General features: G+C 37.7%; 2 protein-coding genes across 3 annotated transcripts in view; both read left to right on the forward strand.

Annotated features, from left to right (window-relative positions):
- LOC146467872 (uncharacterized) overlaps window positions 1–19,808 on the forward strand; it is a 44,994-nt gene that overhangs the window by 7,314 nt on the left and 17,872 nt on the right. The gene's annotated exons all lie outside the window — the stretch shown is intronic.
- LOC146467873 (homeobox protein BarH-like 1) lies at window positions 14,074–16,769 on the forward strand. Its single transcript, XM_085125434.1, has 2 exons — window positions 14,074–14,391; window positions 15,469–16,769. The coding sequence occupies exons 1-2, from the start codon at window positions 14,127–14,129 to the stop codon at window positions 15,873–15,875; spliced, it is 672 nt and encodes a 223-aa protein (XP_084981560.1). The 5' UTR covers window positions 14,074–14,126; the 3' UTR covers window positions 15,876–16,769.

A 19,808-nucleotide genomic window follows, 5' to 3' on the forward strand; every position in this document is an offset into this window, starting at 1 on the left:
GAAAAACAATCAAGAAATATTGCTAGATCTTACTAGTTTCGCTGTGCAAGAATAACCAGCAGACAATTTAATGGTCGCCATTTCTCGGGCATGGTATAATGGCTCATATACCAATTCAAAACCCATTTACACGCGCAAAAAAAAATTACATTAAAAAAAATCGTCACGGCACCCAAAATTTTTGCACCATACAGAGGTTAATTTTGAGCACGGCACTCACCATTTACACGTCCTAAGTGATAAAGTTTTCCTCGACCTCGGAAAGGTTCCAGTTTTATATCGGCACCCCTTACATTCATGTTAAATCCATCTGGTTGTTTGCCGCCAGAACGCTTTAAGTTCAAACCGCACAACGCCATAACAAAAATATGAGCGAGATAAGAGAAAAAGCACGGTGTAAAAAGTTTCATTTAATTTAATTTAATTTAATTGCGATAACATTTCTGTGGCCTCGTTAGACCAGGCAATTCCACGATTCTTTTTTGGTGATCTTTTGTTGCAATCTTCAGCGGCCGCCATTTATGTGTAAGCAACGCATGCGCCATGGTTGTAACTGCAGCAAAATTCATCTGGCACTGCATACAGATCTACCGTGCCGAGATTACCTCCCGGAGGTAGTTTCGGCACCTCTACAATTTTAGGCACCAGTGGTAAACTTTGCTAAGGACCGATACGTTTACACGGCGATAGGTGGCAGTGTCGTACCCAAAAATCGTCAATACGTTCCCTAAATTTTGGGGTGCCGCGCCGATTTTTGGTGCGTGTAAATGGGGTTTCAGTCAGTTCTTTACACACATCCATATATCCATCTATCCTCTCATCCCCTTATTCATTCTTTCTTTCGTTTTTTTGTTCGCTAAGTTATATTTCTGAATCAGCTTTCGCTAATACCAGAAGGTCTAGAAGGAAACATCTTACCTTCGGAGGACTTGGTGAATATGTCCCTGGGCCGGCTCTCGAACGCTCAACTTGCTTCAGTGAGCGCGATCGGTGATTGGTGTTGAAGGGTTACGTTTTTATCAGTGAAACCATACAAGTACATTCCCGTCTGCTTCTATTCATTGTTATTCCAAAATTGGAAGATTTATGCCTTTCCCCAGAATTGTATAAAGATCGTCTTATGTATTTTCTGATTTCTCCAGTTTCCAGTTGACGTCTTGACTCCAGTTTATATCGGATTATCGTATTGACTGACATCACTGATATCGTATTGACTGACATTATTATCGTATTGACTGACATCACATCAACACTGGCGCTAGTTTCCCCAAAATAGTATATTTTCGCACGCCCACTTTGCGTTAATCTTGGGATCACAGTTCGCCGAACAAAACTGCGGTGTCAAAAAGTAGACAATACTCCCCAAACCACACGAAAACATAGGGTATTTACCATACGCTACTGCCAATTAAGGATTTATTTTCCATAAGACGAAGAATTAATAAACAAACACAAGGCTAACACAGGGGAACAGGAAAGCCGTTTAAAACTGACGCACTCTGACAGCCCAAAATAGCAGTGCGCAATAACAGAATGTCAGGCAGAATACTTTTAGTTCCCAAAGAACGCAATTCCGCTTATTCCCATAAACCTAAAAATCAGTTTCCAAAAGAACGAAGTTCTTCGTATTCTGAGTAAACTGGTGATTTCGTTCATTCTCTAGTGCTATCATGAGGGGCCGGTAGAAAGAACGGAATGCTATTCTGTTCATTCTGAAAACAAAAGGACATGAATTTAATCTATCAGTTCCATGTATTCCTTTTTTCGAAAGAGTACCAAAAAAGTGCCGTCGGCCGGACGACAAAATCTTTTTTTTTTTTTCATTTTTTATCACATGCATGAAAAGGAATAATATTAAGCCGGGTATGGTATGACCTTATCCACACACATGTAATGTTAAGTTTTACGGAGATATATACTGAGTTATATGAGGAAGCCGATGTTTTGAACAGTAAACGCTTTAAAATATTCCTTTAACTTGTAAATACCTATCCCGATATTAGTGTATACTGAGCATCCTGCTACTTTGGCTTGGCATAGCCTGACAATACGGGACGGGACCTATACGGCTTTGTATGCTGACTGTACACGATGTCAACAAGGTCTAGTAAGGGACCGTAGTCCGATCATTCCGCGGTGCAGTGTAACTTACGTCATGATCAGTTGAGACCACCGTTTTCTCCAGTGTCACGTACTTGGTCCTCGGTTATCCTCCCCCGCAGTCGTTTTTAGGGGACTCGAATTACCTCCTCCCCACAAACGCCTGCTTACCCAAGCGCCACATTCCTTTCCCATTGTTTTACTCCCCAAGTATCACTGGCCAATCACCATCGAGGCATTAGCCAATGATATCAAATCAAATTCCTGGTTACAATAGACTGTTCACAGTCCCCCTATTTTTCCGTGGGATTCTCGAGACCAGTACGCTTCGATGGACCTGCCGCCATCTTGGTTTGTAAAAGCGAGCGCGATCTGGGGAGAGTGTCTAAACTACCGAGAGGGGAGCGGAGTTGGGAGGCGCTTCCTCTCCCTCACTATACTAACACCCACTCCCGCTCCCCTCGGTAGTTTAGACACTCACCCCAGATCGCGCTCGCTTTTACAAACCAAGATGGCGGCGGTTCCATCGAAGCGTCTCGAGAATCTCACGGAAAAATAAGGGGACTGTGAACAGTCTATGGTTAGAACGGCCGCTTCCGTTTCCCGCGAGCTTTGCACAGTCTCTGGTACAGTCTTGAGAGATGCGGGAGTCCAGTTAGAATGTACATATATTTTTTCACTTGTGGGGAGGAGGTAATTCGAGTCCCCTAAAAACGACTGCGTGGGAGGCTAGTCCTCGGTAGGCAAGGCGTTCAGTATCATGTACTCGCATTAACTTTGGACGATTTATTTATCAATAAAGATATGCTTCCGGAATTAAGGCTATCAATAATTCCTATTTTCATTGTCTATAAATGAACAATTTATTGTATCCAGACCACACAGTTATTGACTGAAAGTGCGTTTATGTTCCCAACCTCAGTTGTGGAAGACACGTGTGATAACACGTCAGTGTTGAATCGAGAACTTAGCGCGGTAAGTTGAGCCCTGAACCAACGGAGGGAAATGAAATATTTTACTGATTTAAAAAATCTCTCAGCCGTTCTGGGTCCTTCTACGTGGTAATAATAATATTCCAGAAACGACCGTTACTTTATTTCCTTTCACAAGAATACGAATTAGAAGTGTATCCTGGCTCTATATATGTCGACGTTCTCTGTGATTTTAACTGACATTCATTACTCAGTGTATATTACAGTCAAATCTTTCTAAGGCGGACACCCTCGGTACCAGATTTACTGTCCGTCTTAGAGAGAGTTCATGTAAACTGATATCCGAACACCAAAACTGAAACCAGTGCTTTTATATTACTTTAATTACAGTGTACAATGTAGTAATGACGGGCCCGCTGTGTCTCTTTTAAATATTCCTTACGTAATCCAACATAGTTCATGCACACTTTGAACATTTGTGAATCAACCTTAACAAAACTCGTTTGTGTCGCTTGTTATTTGACAGTACGTGGGTTATATCTTGATGAGAAAACAATGCCTTATGTTTATATTATTGTTAGCTAGCCGCATCTACATCAGATTATTTTTGTACCTCATGAACAGCAAATCAGACGCCACTTACACAAGGACTTATCTCTTGATGAGAAAACAATGCCTCATGTTTATGTCATTGTTAGCCGCATCTGAGCGTTCTGAGAAAAATCCATTGAAAAGAAAATTTCGAAAAGATATTGTCGAGTCATACAAAGCTATTGTTTGGGCTGAGCCCTGACCAATTTCTATGTTACAGAATGTCAGTCATTTGTCGAATAACCACTTATTTTTACCTCACATGCTCCTTTGCGGTCTGGGTGTGTACACGTGAGCCGCGACAACCTTAGATGAAATAGCTGTATACAGCTAATTCAAAAAAGGTTGTCGCTCTATGAGTACCCAACCGTACGCGTACGACAACCTTTTCTAAAATAGCTGTACATACAAGAATGCAGTAGCTACACGCACGCATTGCGGGCCTATTTTTAGCAAATCTCGTCTGGAGACTGAATAATCGGGATCAGCTGTCTGGGAGGCTAGGCCGACATCTTAGCAATGAACTTATTATTATAGACTATTTGAAAGGCTATAATATCGTCACTTAATCTGGACTGTCTGAATTTAATTTTCAAATGGCGTTAAAGAAACATACAACCCCACATGGAAAACACTCCGCTCAGGAGTCCATAAACTTGCTACAAGTCGACCTCGCGACTTTGGCGAGCGAAGCGAGCTTTTATATGAGGTTTTTATAAATCGGACGAAGGACTTTTTGAAAGTCCAAGACAGAGCAACTTTGAACAACAGAACTGATAGCGTGCGGACTTGTCCCGGCACGCTGGGTGCGAAACGCAGCAATGTTGTCAGGTTAAAACTTGTTTTCAGTGTAACGTCACTTTCAGCTGAATACAACAAATGGCGGGTTACTGAATAGTTGAACCGGACGCTGGGTTGACGATGTCTTATGGCCACCGTGAAAATAAAAAAAGTGCTTAAATTGAGCTAGCGGAGAAAATTCCGTGTGAAAATATAAACTCGCTGCATTTTGAAGCAAAGAAGTATTTCCGGTGCATCACGGCGCCGATTAGCGACGTGATGGTACTAATCATATCACAACATTTAAGCTTCTTTTTGGTACTGAAGGTTGTTTATATTTTACGTTCACTCAAATATTTATAGTCATGTTCTAAATACGTTTACACATGAACACTGTGCATGTTGCATTATAAAACTAGCGTTATGTGAATTTTGCTGCAACTTGGCACTCAAGGCCGTTAAGCGCGTCAGCGGTTGTGACACAAGTTGTGCGTGCGTAACAGCCCGTCTTCGAAACTTGTCTCGTAACGAAACATTGTGTTCAAACTTGAAACTGAGTTGTTCTGAAGAAAAGACTACTAATCATCTCAGTTAACTACTGTTCAGTTCTTTTTTTGCAAAGTTGCGAAAGACGTTGGTTGCAGCGTGAACCGTTTTTCTTCGACTTACAACGCAACACTATCTCGGTCAACATTACGTTGCGAGTTGCAGAAAAAATTGAGATTTTACTCCAACTTTATACATGTAAAAAATGCTCTTATTCGGCGTCGCCCTTGATGTCTCGGATTTCTTGGAACATAACTGTTAAACTTCTGCTAAGAAAGATGGCCCAACACTTTTTATTGGTGGTGCAGTGGAACCCCGCCTTACGAGTGCCTTGTAAAATAGGCCCGTGTCAAAAGAAACTATGACTGACCCAGACGTTGACAAGTGCCTCCCTATCATAGACAATTTAGGGACAAAATGTTTTCCTTGTTGTTGTTTTTGTTGTTCTCGGAATTGAGGCCGGGCTAATGAATACAAAGAAAGGAGAAATACCATTTTGTTATGTCATGACAAAGAGAACGGCAGAGTTCAATGGCAGTTAATGTTTGACTTTACTGTAAGAACAACATTAAGCTTCTACTTAAAATTAAAAAATCTTGATTCGTTTGGCCTGTCTGGTGAACGACAGCTTCAGTCAATTACATGTAATTTCCTCCTCAAGTTCGAGGTATTGTGTATTGTTAATATGCAGACAATTTAAAGCCTTGTGTTAATTTATATTGCTTTATTGGTGAAATGTTTAAGGTGAACAGTTGGATTTCAAAACAACAACAACATTACAACAACAACATTAACTTTATTTTTACAAACTGAAAAAAAGGCCTTTGTAGCCCGCAGGTCAGTGGATGTTGACCAAACCAGTAATGCGCATGAAACTGCATCGACGGAATCGTTAAATTGTGTTAACAGTAACCCCACTACTACACAGAAACTAGTGTTAGTTATCTTTGGCTGCAGATGGCCAAGGATGAAATGGATTGAAACTTGAAAACAATGCCGGGCCAATTTTTTCAATTTCTTCCGGTGTGTTTGGAGAAATCGCTAAAAAAAACTGATTATAGTTTGTTCCTCCCAGGATAAATCACTTAATATTTATTCTCGGTGATTTAAAAGCAATTTGATGTTAGCGAAAAGGTAGCTTGTCAAATATTTGAGCAGTTTCGACCAAAAAGCAGGGAAATCTCCGTAACAGTGCCCCTTTAATCACTTGAAATTGGAGACTCGAATCTGAGAGAGATTTTGGAAATAAGACATTACTAAACAGCTCTTGTAAGAAAAAAACACACATACACACGCTCACGCACAAAAAGACATTATGTTACGATGAAAGGTGCTTAATCGACTTTTCCGGCAGATGAACTTTAAGGTTTTAGCCTTGTAACACTTTGCCATTGGTTACAACACTGATAGAGATAGCGATTCAAATCATAGAGTGCCGCGCTGATGATGATTTTTCCCGCGAAATCGGTGTTTCAGGTATTTTGTTAAAATTTATATCAGATTAAAAGAAGAAGAAAAAAATATATAAAAAAAACCTGCTCGCTATGCTATTTCAATTTTCGCCGGAACTGCGAGTCAAACTATAATACACAGATAAATGTCTGTTTTGTCAATTTATAGCTTTGGTAATTTTCGATATAAAGTTCCAGATAACTCGATTTCCAATTTTATCTGGATGCCAAGAAAGGAGGAGTTTACCTGACGCTTAATCACCAAACAAATAGTAATTTAAGCTTCAATTTTAGCTTTACCAATGACAGATGGCACGATTTGTCGATTTTAGAAAACGATAAGGTTTATAGTGAGTGTGTGTATAAGTAAATACTGAAATTGCTGTAGAAAAGACGTAATAAGTTATATCTGTGATTCCTCTTGCTCTCATGATAAAACGAGCCGGAACTGTGATCATGTATTTAACGATGACTAGTGTTTAATAGAAGAAGGCCGATTTCCTACTGGTCATTGATTCTTTTGTCGTGAGCTTTGATAACCCAAAGATGCATGCTATCTAACCTTTAATCTGGATTCAGGATTTGTTAAATCGATTAAACGCAACTTTAATTCAAACGGTTTGAGTTCAGTGTCGGTTCAATTAATTACTTTTCCCCTTGGTTTTTGTTATCTCTTCCTGACAACCTACCAAATATCATAAAGTTTACACGGTCAGCTTATAAATTTCGATTTACCATTTGTTAATTTACTCAACTAGTTCTCAAAAGATATCAATTTATTAAATTTTCCCTTGACGTTTCTGTGATAATCTGGAGTTTTCCTCAAACACAACTTAACAATAATTAAAACACAAATGTCGAATGCTGTTTTTACTTTGTTTGTAATGTTTCACTTGTAATTAAAAATCAAAAAGACAGTTCCCAGTGTTTCAAAACTTGCTCACGCCACCACGAGAAATCGTAGTAATAGCCGGAATAACACAGTGAATCCATTTAATATACGCCTGGCAATGTGTGCTTGGAAAATCAGATAAACACGTTGTAAAACTTATTTGCTTTGTGGATCAGTGAAGAGGGAAATGAAGGAAATGCTTGTCAAGCAAAGCGATCATTTTTAGCTTTTTTCTGACGCCTGTGACGTCTCTGACATCAAATTTTGCAAATCTTTAATTAACGACGGTGTAGTTCCGATGATAGAAATCGAGAGCAAGTCGTAGCTGTTTAAAGAAAGGATTACAATTTAATGAAATAATATCAATGAATATTTTATAATTCCTAAATTAAGGCACCGTCCACGCTAACGAGTTTTCAAAAGTCTCCGCTCTCATGTCGCCGAAAGCGTAGCAAAGTATTTTCGTCCACACCAGTACTTTCATTTCGTTTTCATCTGTCCTTTCTAAACACGAAGCGTAATTTTCAAAAAGATGCGTTTTGAAAATTGTCCACTTTTAGTGAAACTTCTTTCGATAGTTCTGTTTTCATTAGTGTTTTCGATCGTCTTAGTGTGATTGGCAATAGGCGAAAACGTATCAAAAACGATACGTTTTCAAGTTTAAGCGAAAGACAGGACCATAAGTTAGCGAGAGGCTTGATAGAAGGTATAATTTGAGCTAACCAAATTTGTAGTTTCATACTGGTAGTTCAGTAAGAAAAGTGACTGATACTTCGACTACTTCCTACGGCGTCAACATTGTTATAAGATCGGATAAGATTGTTAAAATGCAACCTCGTTCCCAGGGTCCTGGAAACGAGGTTGGTTAATATGGTGATAATATTGAAGGTGTAGCTTACTCATAATCTGACCTAAACTGCAAAGACTTTTAGGGAAACATGGAAAAAAGACAGCGGGAAAGATGAAATTTTTAAAAGTGAGCACTTACCAAACGCCAACAGCGTGTAATACTATTAAAAAGAAAAGTAATAATGATTTGGTTAATTAAAACAAGCCTATAATTGATTGGCTCAATTGCAATTCAAAAAAGCAAACCAAAGTAATTTTTCTGCTCAAATCATAATGGGTGCAGGCTACCCAATAAACTAATAACACTCGAAGAGAATACAAGTAACCGGAGCATTTCTAAAATAAGTACATTGTAACCAGCGCGAAGCGGGAAAACGAGGCGGGCGCCGCAGGTTGATTGAGTGTTATTGGTTGAAAAAATGGTGGGAGCTTTATTCGTTTTAAATGTGTGTTTTTGTTTAGATATTCAATGAATTCTGCTTCGAGCATGCATGAGGCAAAACCAAAGGAAACCTGAGTGTACTTTTAATACTCAAGTTAATCAGAAGAAAATTATTTACTTAATGAAGTCAACCTTAACCTTAGTATTAAGCATAATTATGCGTTTAGTCTATAATTATATCGGAGATATAGCTCGTTTGCTTCTTATCATTGGACGGTGACTCCTTTATCTACTGCGCATACGTTCTGCGCATCTCGGGCTTGAGAATTATATCGGATCTAGTAACAACCCCCCTTACTACTACAAAGGTATTTGGGTAAACTATGTGGGTAAAGCAGATCTTAGCAAGGATTATTGGAATCCGAAAATAAAATTAGGCGTAACCACACATTTTTGAGAGATAATTAAGCTTCAATTTTGGAAAATTCGCTACATTGTTTTGTATTTTAAAGCTAGATAGAATTATTGTTGATGTATTATATCTGAAAATGTGTTGTTATGGTTCTCCCAATTTTCTTTATGGATTTCATAAGCCCTTGCTAAAATCTGCTTTTCCCACATAGTCATAAACCGCGCAAAATAACTCTGTATTAGAAGACACCATCCTTAACGCGATTTTCATGAAACAACAAAGCATTGAAACAAAACTAAAAAAAACTAAAAAAACTGGCGACAAGAACGACAAAATAACAACCAACGTGACAACTGAAGGACGGTCTATTAAATTTACAAATATAAGCATGCTTATCAAATTCGATTCTGTCAGTGCGTGCGCGAATTCCCCTATGAATGTGTGTGATCAAGGGCATATTGTTAAAGCCGCGTTGCGTGTCTTGCTCACACACAAAGTACTCGGACCACCGTACAACAAGAAAAAAAACTTTTCGTCAAAAGCAGGACTTGGCTCTGATTAGTTTTCAGCAAACAAACGCGACGTTTACGCAATACACTTGTATATCATTGATTTTTACTAAACAAAATAAGACAATTCGACGTTTTGCTTTTCCATCGATGCAAATATATATGGGGTGCGGCAACTTCAGCTTTATAAGACTTCGTCACTTTGTAGATTGTGGCTGATATAGCTGATATAGTTCAGTGTTTTCCATGATATATTTTTCATGCTAAAGATCAAATGAAGGATTTTCATACAATATCTCCATCCAGGAACTTTGCTGTGAGAACTAAACAGCAGCACCCAACGGTTCGTTTCGATCGGTTTTTGTTAAAAATTTTGATTTCGTCTTTAACAAAATCTGAAGTTTTCTTTAGTGAAAATTTAGCTCAAAATCTCGTAACACTGCTTCGTTTTCGAAGGGGTAAACTGAATATGTCGTTAAAAAAGCGAAAAAAACTAACTAGCTAGTTTGCCGTAACTTGAAACCGACCCGCAACAGCTAGTAATTTGGGCAAATAAAAGTTCCGTTTCCTAAACTTTAATTCTGCAACTTTAATTTTCAGCTTAAACATACTGAAACAGATCAATCTGTATAAATCTACATAAACATGCCTTCAAAAGGGCATAAAGCGATCTGGGAACACAGGAGACATCATTTTAAGTAGACTTAAAATTCTCGTTAAATGGCTGTCCCTTACTTAAGGTTACCCCATACCTTCAGAGGTGTCTCGCGTCCAAGCGATGCAGCGCGCCCAGTTTAAACTGTAGACACCTAAACCCCTATATCAAATTAAAGCTTATAGAGCTGGCTATCAAACTATATACCAGGAATTTTTAAATGAAATGAATTGTCGAATTTTTCACGACCTCTAAATGCGAGCGTCCGTATCACCTTTTTAAAGCTACAAGTCAAAGCGAATCTTGTTTTTCGCTAATTTAATTTGCTCCTCAGTTTCCGGACCCAAAGCGCTAAAAACACGTGTCTGCGTTTTGCCATATTCAATCGCAGTGAAAAGTTATAGGACATTTTCGAAATAGGATGAAAAAAATGTGGAGTGATCGTACAAAAATCGCTCTTGGAGAAAAAATATTTCGAAAGAAAAAATTCGCAGACAAGTTTTTGTTGTTTATAAGTTAAATTAAACTGGCTACTGTCCAAATTTGAAATCAAACGAACAAATTCCCTTTGAGTTTTAGCTCTTTGAAGTGGCTCCTCCAAGTGAAAAAATTGATTCGAGAAAACAGCGCTAAAAATTCGACAATTCATTTTATTTCAAAATTCTTGGTTTAGTTTGTTGCCAGCTCTATAAGCTTTAATTTGATGTAAGGGTGTAGGTATCTACAGTTTAAACCAGACGCGCTTCATCGCTTGGACGCGAGACACCTCTGAAGACACCTCTGAAGGTACAAGGTAACCTTAAGCCAGCCGGCTCGCTTATCATGACTGCGGTCATGTTCGGACCATGATTCGGTACGAATACTGACGTTTTTTTATTCGATACAAAATTCTTTTTCATGTTTTTCTTTACTGACGTGTTTCTTTGTGCGGCTACATTTGAAAGGCTGCCCGTTTTCATAGGCGTAATTCAACAATTATTATTGAACACAGGTTTATAATTGTAGTAAGACTTGATCACGACAACTCGAAAGCGCTCCCTAACGGCTTCATGGTGTAATTTTACCAGATTAATTTAGTGGCTTCGCACTTGTAAGAAAGCTTTGATAAGGACATTCTTATCAGAAAGAAGTCAAAATGATCGCTTTTCTTGACAACGGTTTCCTAGTTTTCCTCTACAATAATCGACAAAGCAAATAGCAGTTTTTATTCAGCGCTTATCTGATTTCTCGTGTAGAAAAATTACTTATTGCTTCTTCTGCTAGTGTAAAAGATATCTAACAATACTTAAGCCTATTGTTTGAGGAGAAAACCATTTTCAGCAACCTCTGAAGTTTAATTCTGATCATTTGTGGTAATTATTAATTTGAAATAATTAACAAAATTGCTCGAGACATTATCGTACTAACCGTGGCCAATGTAAAAAACCTTTATCTGGTTCCTAGTGTTTGTTCTTTTAATTATTGTTCAGCGAACTATTACTTCTGGTTATCACACAAGCATCTCGTCAGTTTTAATCAAGAATGAAGATCTTAGCAGATGGAAAAAGGATGAGTAAAAGAAATAACAACCTCGAATAAAAATTGCTTGCCATTAACCTCAATTTAATTTAACGGGAGAAATCAGCTGTCTTTTCTTTTCAGGAAAATCGCAACGAAGTTAAATTTCCTCTCTCTCCCCAGAAAGCTCTCCTTTTTGTAAAAATTGAAAAGAACACTCACTAAGCTTTTATTTTAATTAGTTGTATAATTTTACTTCTGGTTTTATTTTCCGAGTGTTTATTTCTTTTAAATTTGCGAGTTGACCTCCACGCGCTTGTGTGATAATAGCTTTGTTGATAATCACAGGCCAATGGTAAGACTTCTTTTATTTCGTTTTAATTTTTCTTCACTGAATAGTTAATAAGTGCACTCATTTTCCCGAATATCAACTAGCTTTTTGGTGAGGCCATCGTAAAATAAGAGAAATATCACCGTATTCTAAGGTTTTTGTAATCTGAACAGTACCAATATTTTCCCCTATATATATATTCTGCCTTTTCAAGTTGCTCAATCAATTCAAACTCGGCACGTACTTATAACAGCCGTATTCATTTTTCTTCTTACTTATGTTTAAACTTAAAGTTCCGGCAAATTCGGAAATCATACTGCGACTTTACCAACATTTTAGGCACAGGCCGGTTGCCTTTTATAATGTGTTTACTTTTCGGTGCTTTCAATAGACCTTTTTGTCGAAAAATGAAAAATGGCTTTTGAAAAGCAGAAATGTTAAAAAGAAAAAGCAGTGTATTCTCAAGTACTGCATTACCCAGAGATTTACTCCTTTTCACCGCTTTGTCAATTTGAGAGCAAAGCTGTGAAAAAGCCAATTGAAGCTGGTTTTAAATTCTGTTCATCTTTATAATACACTGTTCTCCATATTCTATACAACTCGTCACTTATAAATGACTTTTGCATATTTGTTTTGTTTTATTTTTTATTGTTAGAAATCAAAATAATTTTATTTCCTCATTTCAAAATGAAATTTCTTTCTCAAACAACTCGCACATTTCACTGACAAAATAGATTTTAATTTTCTTAAAATTCCAGCTATTCCATTGACTATCAAGTCACATTTCATTCTGTTAGCTTCTTGTGACGACTAAATTTAGATAATTTCAATAATATCAAACTATACTTTTCTTATCTTCCTATATACGGCACAAACATGAAATAAGTGAATAAAAATGCATGCCAGCTTTATAGGTCAATATAGACAAAAGAAACCTTACCTTAAACGAACAACCTAATGAGAAAAGGCTGAATTTTTCCAAGAAAATTTGTTTTCGGTTTCATATTAAAAGATTGGGTTTCACACGAGAAACAAATTATTCGGGTTGAGTTAGTCAAATGCTACGAATTTCACTTTAATTGTCAGGCTTTTATTTTCTATATACACGCTTTATACCTTTACACTAACACTTCAATGAAATGTGCAGCAAATACGTACTCAATCTAAAAATGATTCGAAATTTTTTTGCAGTTATGGTTTTTATGGAAGTAAAGGTAATCATCTGATTTTCAAATCCATTACTTCACGCTTCCTCTACACATACAATAAAAAGCAAAATGCCTGCATGATATGGCTTAATATGACAGTTAATGTTAATAATAAAAGCTAAAGGGACGCTTCACTTCATTTATTATGTTTGTTTTGTATCGTGAAGTCTCTCAAAGCATTAAAACAATTGACAATTTCCCCCCTCACATCTGGTTCAAGAACTGCTCTATAATTGTAAATTACTTAAAATCAATTTAAATATTTCGCTCAAAAGGCCAACATTACTCTAAAAAATATTAAATAAATTTACCTCACATTTTACAGTTATAAGTGTTAAATAATGAATTTAATTGTGTCGGATATTTACCCGACATGACAAAATTAAAACCTTTCTCTCAAAAACTCACTTCCCGTAAACCGCGTATTTAATTAAACACATAAAGAAAGGCAGTTTTTATTGACTGTAGTGTTTTCTGTTATTAGAATGCGCAGTTGAATTCTCTCTTGGAATTATAAACATAATTGTTTTGAACTGTCACATCTAAGGTTTTGATATCACTAATTGACCGAAATTTCTCTCGAAAGGCTCTAACGAGCGCCATTTTTAGCTTGAGGAGGTGTTGATGGGATAAATCTAGCAAATGAAATTATACCTAGGCTAGTTTTCAGCCTGTTACAGCCTCGATTACACTGTTACGCTCTTTTAATTATAAGACTGATTCCAACCCAACACTTGTAATTTTGGGTGAGGATTAAATAGAAATTTAAATTTAAGCCTAATTCGTGTTTAACTGTCAATCACATTGAATGAAACTGTCTCTAAAAGAAAACAAAAAGCGCCACGCATAGAACGCTAGCGTGTCAGACACTCCCCTAAAATGTCAGCTTTTTAAAGGTGATTGCAAGTCCTAGACAACTCATTCACGGTAAAGAAGCCCGGCCGAGACCATCGAAGATTGCTTAGTGAAACAAAAAACTGAGACGCCAAAAATGTTCTTCTCACAAGATCCAATGCTGTTGTATCAGCAATCCCCTTACATGCAAGGTCCAGGTCTTCCACACAGCCCTCCAAGTCGGCCTTCTTTTCTAATCGATGATCTTCTGGTCAGGAGACAGTCACCATACCTAGTGCCAAAACAGCCGCAAGACCATTCACACGAACCAGCACTTCCTCCGAGTAACGGCAACTCTTTCAAGTTTGGTATGCCCGGCATATTTTCAAGAAGCCGAGAGGAGCATACAACCGTTTATCAAGGTAGAGATTTTTATCAATTTTAAACTTTTCAAACTAGGCTTGGTTAAAGGGAGTGCCTTAACTTATGTTCGTTCCTCTGTTAATCGAGTTTTGAACTAGGGCAATGCCACGATTCCCAGTGTTGACTCGCGGTCGATTTCCTAAGCAAAAAAAATCTTGCTCAATTGAAAACGAACTCCTAATCGAACCAATTTCAAGCCATTTATTACCATGTTAGGATACGCGAAAGATTTTAAGGGAGGGAAATCAAAGAAATTTGAGCCGACAATGGCTTCAAATTCGCAAATTCTCTAAACCCAAAGCAAATACTTTGCGTAATTTAATCTTCCTTTTTCTTTTCATAATAAGCGCCATTTTTATCAGGAATTCTCTATTTTGTAATTACATTTTCACACTTCCAGCTCTTTTTTTAATTTATTGTAGTTTTTCCGATCAGAATAACCCGAAAATGGCCTCCCAACTTTTAATTATCCTTCGTAGTTTTAGCTCATGGATTTGACGAACCTGAGTATTAATCTTAATTCATTGCCTAATCTTCCTTGATTGGATACCGTTGAGAAAAAAAATTCAAAACGTAAGTTAAAAGTCAGCCCAAAAATGGCAGGGAATAAGGAACTGGTGAACAGTTTTAATAATAATGGTCGGCTTTTCTGAACGTTTCATCACGAATAACAATGTTATAATTATAAATTCAATTTACATATACAGATTAAGAAAGTGAGCAATATATAATACACCGCGATTTTCGGAGTTTCGGTCTTAAATTGTGTGAGCAACTGAGATGTGAACGTGACGATAAAGCATTGCTTCTATATATTTTGCTGAAATGTAAAATATATATCATAAAATAAACTAAAAATAAACATAAAAATAATAATAAATATATAAAATGTAAGGCAAAATGACCTCCTTATAATTATAGTTTTATTTCAGTTGTCTGATTCAAAGTCCCGCCAGTCCTTGATGTGTGCCTTTCAAACGTCTGTGTTCTTAATATCTCTTTTTTTAGTGACTTATTCTTTCTCTACCCAGATCCCAGCCCTGAGGTCCTTAATGACTTATTCTTTCTCTACTCAGATCCTAGCCCTGAGGTCCTCAACTCTCTCCCCGTCTACTTTCGTCTCAAGCCAACCATCAGGACGCCAAGCGGTCGCAGATGTCGCAAATCTCGCACAGTGTTTACTGATCTCCAGTTGCGCATTCTGGAGAAAACGTTTAAAGAGCAGAAGTACCTGGATACGTCGAGCCGGGCCAAACTCGCTCAGACCTTGGGCTTGAACGAGACCCAGGTGAAAACGTGGTTCCAGAATAGAAGAATGAAATGGAAAAAAGACGCAAAACACAACAAACAAGCGGAAAGCGCCGAGGGTGGCTCAATCGCACTCACAGAAAACGATAACGTAGAGAGGAGAAGAAGTGGTGAAGTCCGGGAAATGGAGATCGAGAATGCACAGATAAAAAAACGAGAAGGCGAGCAGGCGTGAGTTTTCGAAACAGAGAACTTTGTGAGCTGTCAACGTAATGGAGTGATAGACAGCTGTGAGTCACGAACACTGAGCCTTAAAACCTTTAACCGTGGTATAGTAAAATGACTCGGTTGGTATTTAAAAATCCCAAATATTTTGAATTGACTGGTCGTTGACTTGTGTTAGCATCACACCAAGTTGGAACTAGAGGTTTGCTAGTGAAACCAAGACAGTGCTTATAGAGATTATAGTTGGTTTTTAAGACCAAAATTCGCCGGTGAATGCTTGGTGCCTCCTCTCCCACGGGAAGGCATTGATCAGAAACAAAACTATAGAAGGAATAACCCTGAAAAGAAAGTTACAAGAAATGTCTTTAATTTGTTGTCAATTAGGTATTATGTATATAGATCGCTGAGTATATACCACGTAAATTATTACATGTATGTATTTCAAGAGAGCGGCTAATGCAATATAATTGCCGATCCAACGTAAAATCGACGCAATTGTGAATAGTGCATACAATAAAATGACGTTTTTACCTATTATAAAAGTGATGGTTAGACTGTACTGGAGGGTTAGTACCATATAATGAGAGAAACAGTAAATGCTTGGGGTAATGACTTCTCGTTTTTCAGGTTATTGACCATTTTTACTGGCTGACGTATGATCTCAGTCTAATGATGATATAGGGAGATGATGTAGGGAGCCAAGAGAAACATGTTATTAATATTGCTCTAAATCTGGGCACCTTTCCATTAGTGGGCTTAACCTTTCCGTATTGAACTCGAGTTATATGTTCCTAGTTCCAATCGTTGCCCATGGGGACAAACCACTCGTATGTACCATTCAAATAAAAACTGTCAGACAAGTACCTTTCCCTGAATGACTTTTTTATTGCAAAATAATAATAATTTCTCCTAAATAGAGGACAGATGACATTTATTTTTGCGCGTAAACACGAGTAATATAGTCAAGAGCAATTTAACTTGATACTGAATTACGATCTTTGTGCAAACTGAAGAGTCAGTAAACAAGACTAAAATACTCCCCCCCCCCCCCAAAAAAAAAGATGGGAAGGGAACGTGCTTGCTCGAAGGGAGGTAGTTCTCTAAAATTTTCGCCATGGGAGGGAACCTTTATTTGAGGGGTGGGAGATTTAAGTAAATTGAACTTTTTTGCCAGAGCTGAGAATGCACTAGAGTTTATTTGTACAGGGAACTTCAACAACTTATTCTTCACCTACTAACTCTTTTACGAAAATGGTACACATCAGTTTCACATACATGAATCAAAGGAGTATAGCCCTTCCTTGTGGCTCTGAGATGCGCCCAACACAGAAGAATATCCTTAACGTTCCTTTTGCAGTAGGACAGTTGACACTAATCTCTGCGTTATAATTTCTGACAGGAAATTCAGCTCAACTTTTTCTACTTTGTCTAACGCTTGGATTGAATTGTTACCAGTTCAGGTTCGCTGTCTTATCTAGCAACCGTTTGCATCATTAAAGTTTTAATTTTCTTTACCCTTTCGCATACCATGTAGGTCAAAAAGACACCATTTTTTTAGAGGGGGGGGGGGGGGGGAGCCAATACGTATAACCCGGTATATGTAGTCTCCCTCCGCCCCATACCTGGGTCACTAGCCCAGGGAACGAGATCAACAGTGTCACTGTACCTCACTAGTCTTTTGATTGCGTTAGCTTCCAGGCGTTCTATTGACTCCGGCACGCAATATAATCGTTTCTTCCTAGGATGGATTATCATTGAAAATTTAGGAAACACTCTGGCTAACGGCAAGAAGCCTGGGCACGATCATATGCATATTTTCTGTTTTTGATCTAAGTTAATTGAATTGCAGGAGTAACTACTTCAGTTGTGCTTAAGTGCCCCAGGAAACCTTCCCGTTCAAAGAAAAGATTGTGCTCCCACTCGGATATTGAGCAGACTTACCGTGCTTTGTAAATGTAAGTAGACTAGAACAGATTTGCTTCGCTATTTTTCCTCACTTTGCAAGAAAATTTCTCTTACGTACGTTTCATACGTCGCTGTTGTGTATTCTGAAGTGCTAAGATAAAGTAGTGTAGTTCTCTTGTTTTGGCGATGTTTTTTCTCCACCGGTTACATTTTAGCCTTGATTGCCAGCCTTTGTAGCCGTTATCCACCATTTTCGCATCCTTTTTAACTGCAAATTTTACTCTAGTCTGCCATGTTATATGTAAATCAAAAATGCCGCAGTTGTCGTCCTTGCTGCGGGGAAAAGTCGACCTATAGCGTAATAGTCACTGTGAAATAACGGATTGGGCAAAACAACAAATTTGAAACTATCAAATGCAAAACAGGTTCTTTCAAAACTAACTCCCTTAAAATTTGAAGCGTTGTCTCCAATCTAGAAAAATTCGTGAGAATTGAGTGTTATGTCTTGTGTAAAGGCTTTAAACTGATCATGGTGTGAAAACAATCAGGTCAAAACAATGAAAGCCATTACCGTTACTGGATGTGATTTTATTCATAGATGTTAATTCAATACTTTGTTTTCCCTTCTATTATTTCGTAGCTATCTCTTCGACAACCACAGATAGCTCCTAATGTGTCGCTTCTTCTTATTTAAATTCTTGTTAACCTAGCCAACCATAATTCCCTTAACATACTGATTGCGTGCGATAGGGCTGGTTGACTTGCAAAGTGATGTCGGTTTTCAGCAGTGCGTTAATACAGCGACATGCACGTTGTCCATTGATGTTGGATTCATCCCTCGAAATACTGGTTAATACTGGTTCTGAAAGGCAAACCAAAATGGGTCGTCCCAAGCGAACACTACTTCTGGTTTATTAAATCAATGAAGTCAAAAGTTCGTTGTTAGTACAAAGCCTGTTTCGGGCTATTGAAGCTGGTTAAAGATGCCCCGTCCACTTTCCCTGATTCCAAGCAACAGAAGCGCCTAAAAGTTATGATTAAATTACACAACTTTTGATTAAAAAAATGTTGTCTTGAAATTTCAGTCGTCGTCATACATTTTCATTTCATTTTCATACATTACATTTTCATGTTTGTCATTAATTAAAATCGAAGAGCTGCTTCAAAAATGAAGCGTACTTGGCTAAAGTACACGCGTTGGAATATAACATTACGCTGAGGATGTAGAGCCAATAAATGTCAGTGAAAAATTTGTCCTAAAATTGACTCAGTCATACCCAGTCCTTTTCCGCTTTCAAAACGACCAATTCGTTTAAAATTAGTAGCAAAGGTATAATCCGGTAGTTTAGACTGAACGATCATTACAATAGGAGATAAATATTGCATTTCTGGAAATGTCAATTGATTACACGCTATAACATGAATGAGGTCAAATAGAATTAAAACTAAACTTGTTCTCTTTTCCAAAACTTGAGAGCACCTTAGAGATTGACAGTAGCGGACGGTATGATTCAATTACACAACTTGATTAAAATCTTTGCCATCTCCTTGGAAATGTGCCCAATTTATTTCAATTTGTTTCATCCATTGAATTTGTTCAATTAAAACTGTGTTGATGTTGTGTAGTTGGCTAAAGCATAGAATATAACATTTTGCTGAGGATATTGACCCAGTGCCGTTAGGAAAAGAAACTTCGTCTGTACAGGTCAGTATGTACAAGCTACAATCAATGTTGACTATTCCATAAACGTATACAATACTACAACACAAGGTTTGGGTCTGTGTTTTATTTCACAAGCAAGGTTGTAGCCTTTCTTCTTCCATGGCTTATTGGCATTCATCGCCTGATCTTGTCAGACTATGGAATTGCACGCTGAAAGCATCTTCTGCTGTGGCTGAAAAGGCCAATTATTGAATGACAGTCCTTTCCACAGGTGGGGCAGATGAAAGTAGAGTCTTTATGCCCCTCTTGCTGTTTCTATCTTTATTCTTCTACTCTTCTCTTCTGTTCATTTGGGTTTATGACGCACATTTATTT

The sequence above is a fragment of the Pavona decussata genome, unplaced genomic scaffold (assembly GCF_977016875.1).
Source record: "Pavona decussata unplaced genomic scaffold, jaPavDecu1.1 SCAFFOLD_134, whole genome shotgun sequence".
In the NCBI taxonomy this organism is placed as follows: Eukaryota; Metazoa; Cnidaria; class Anthozoa; order Scleractinia; family Agariciidae; genus Pavona; species Pavona decussata.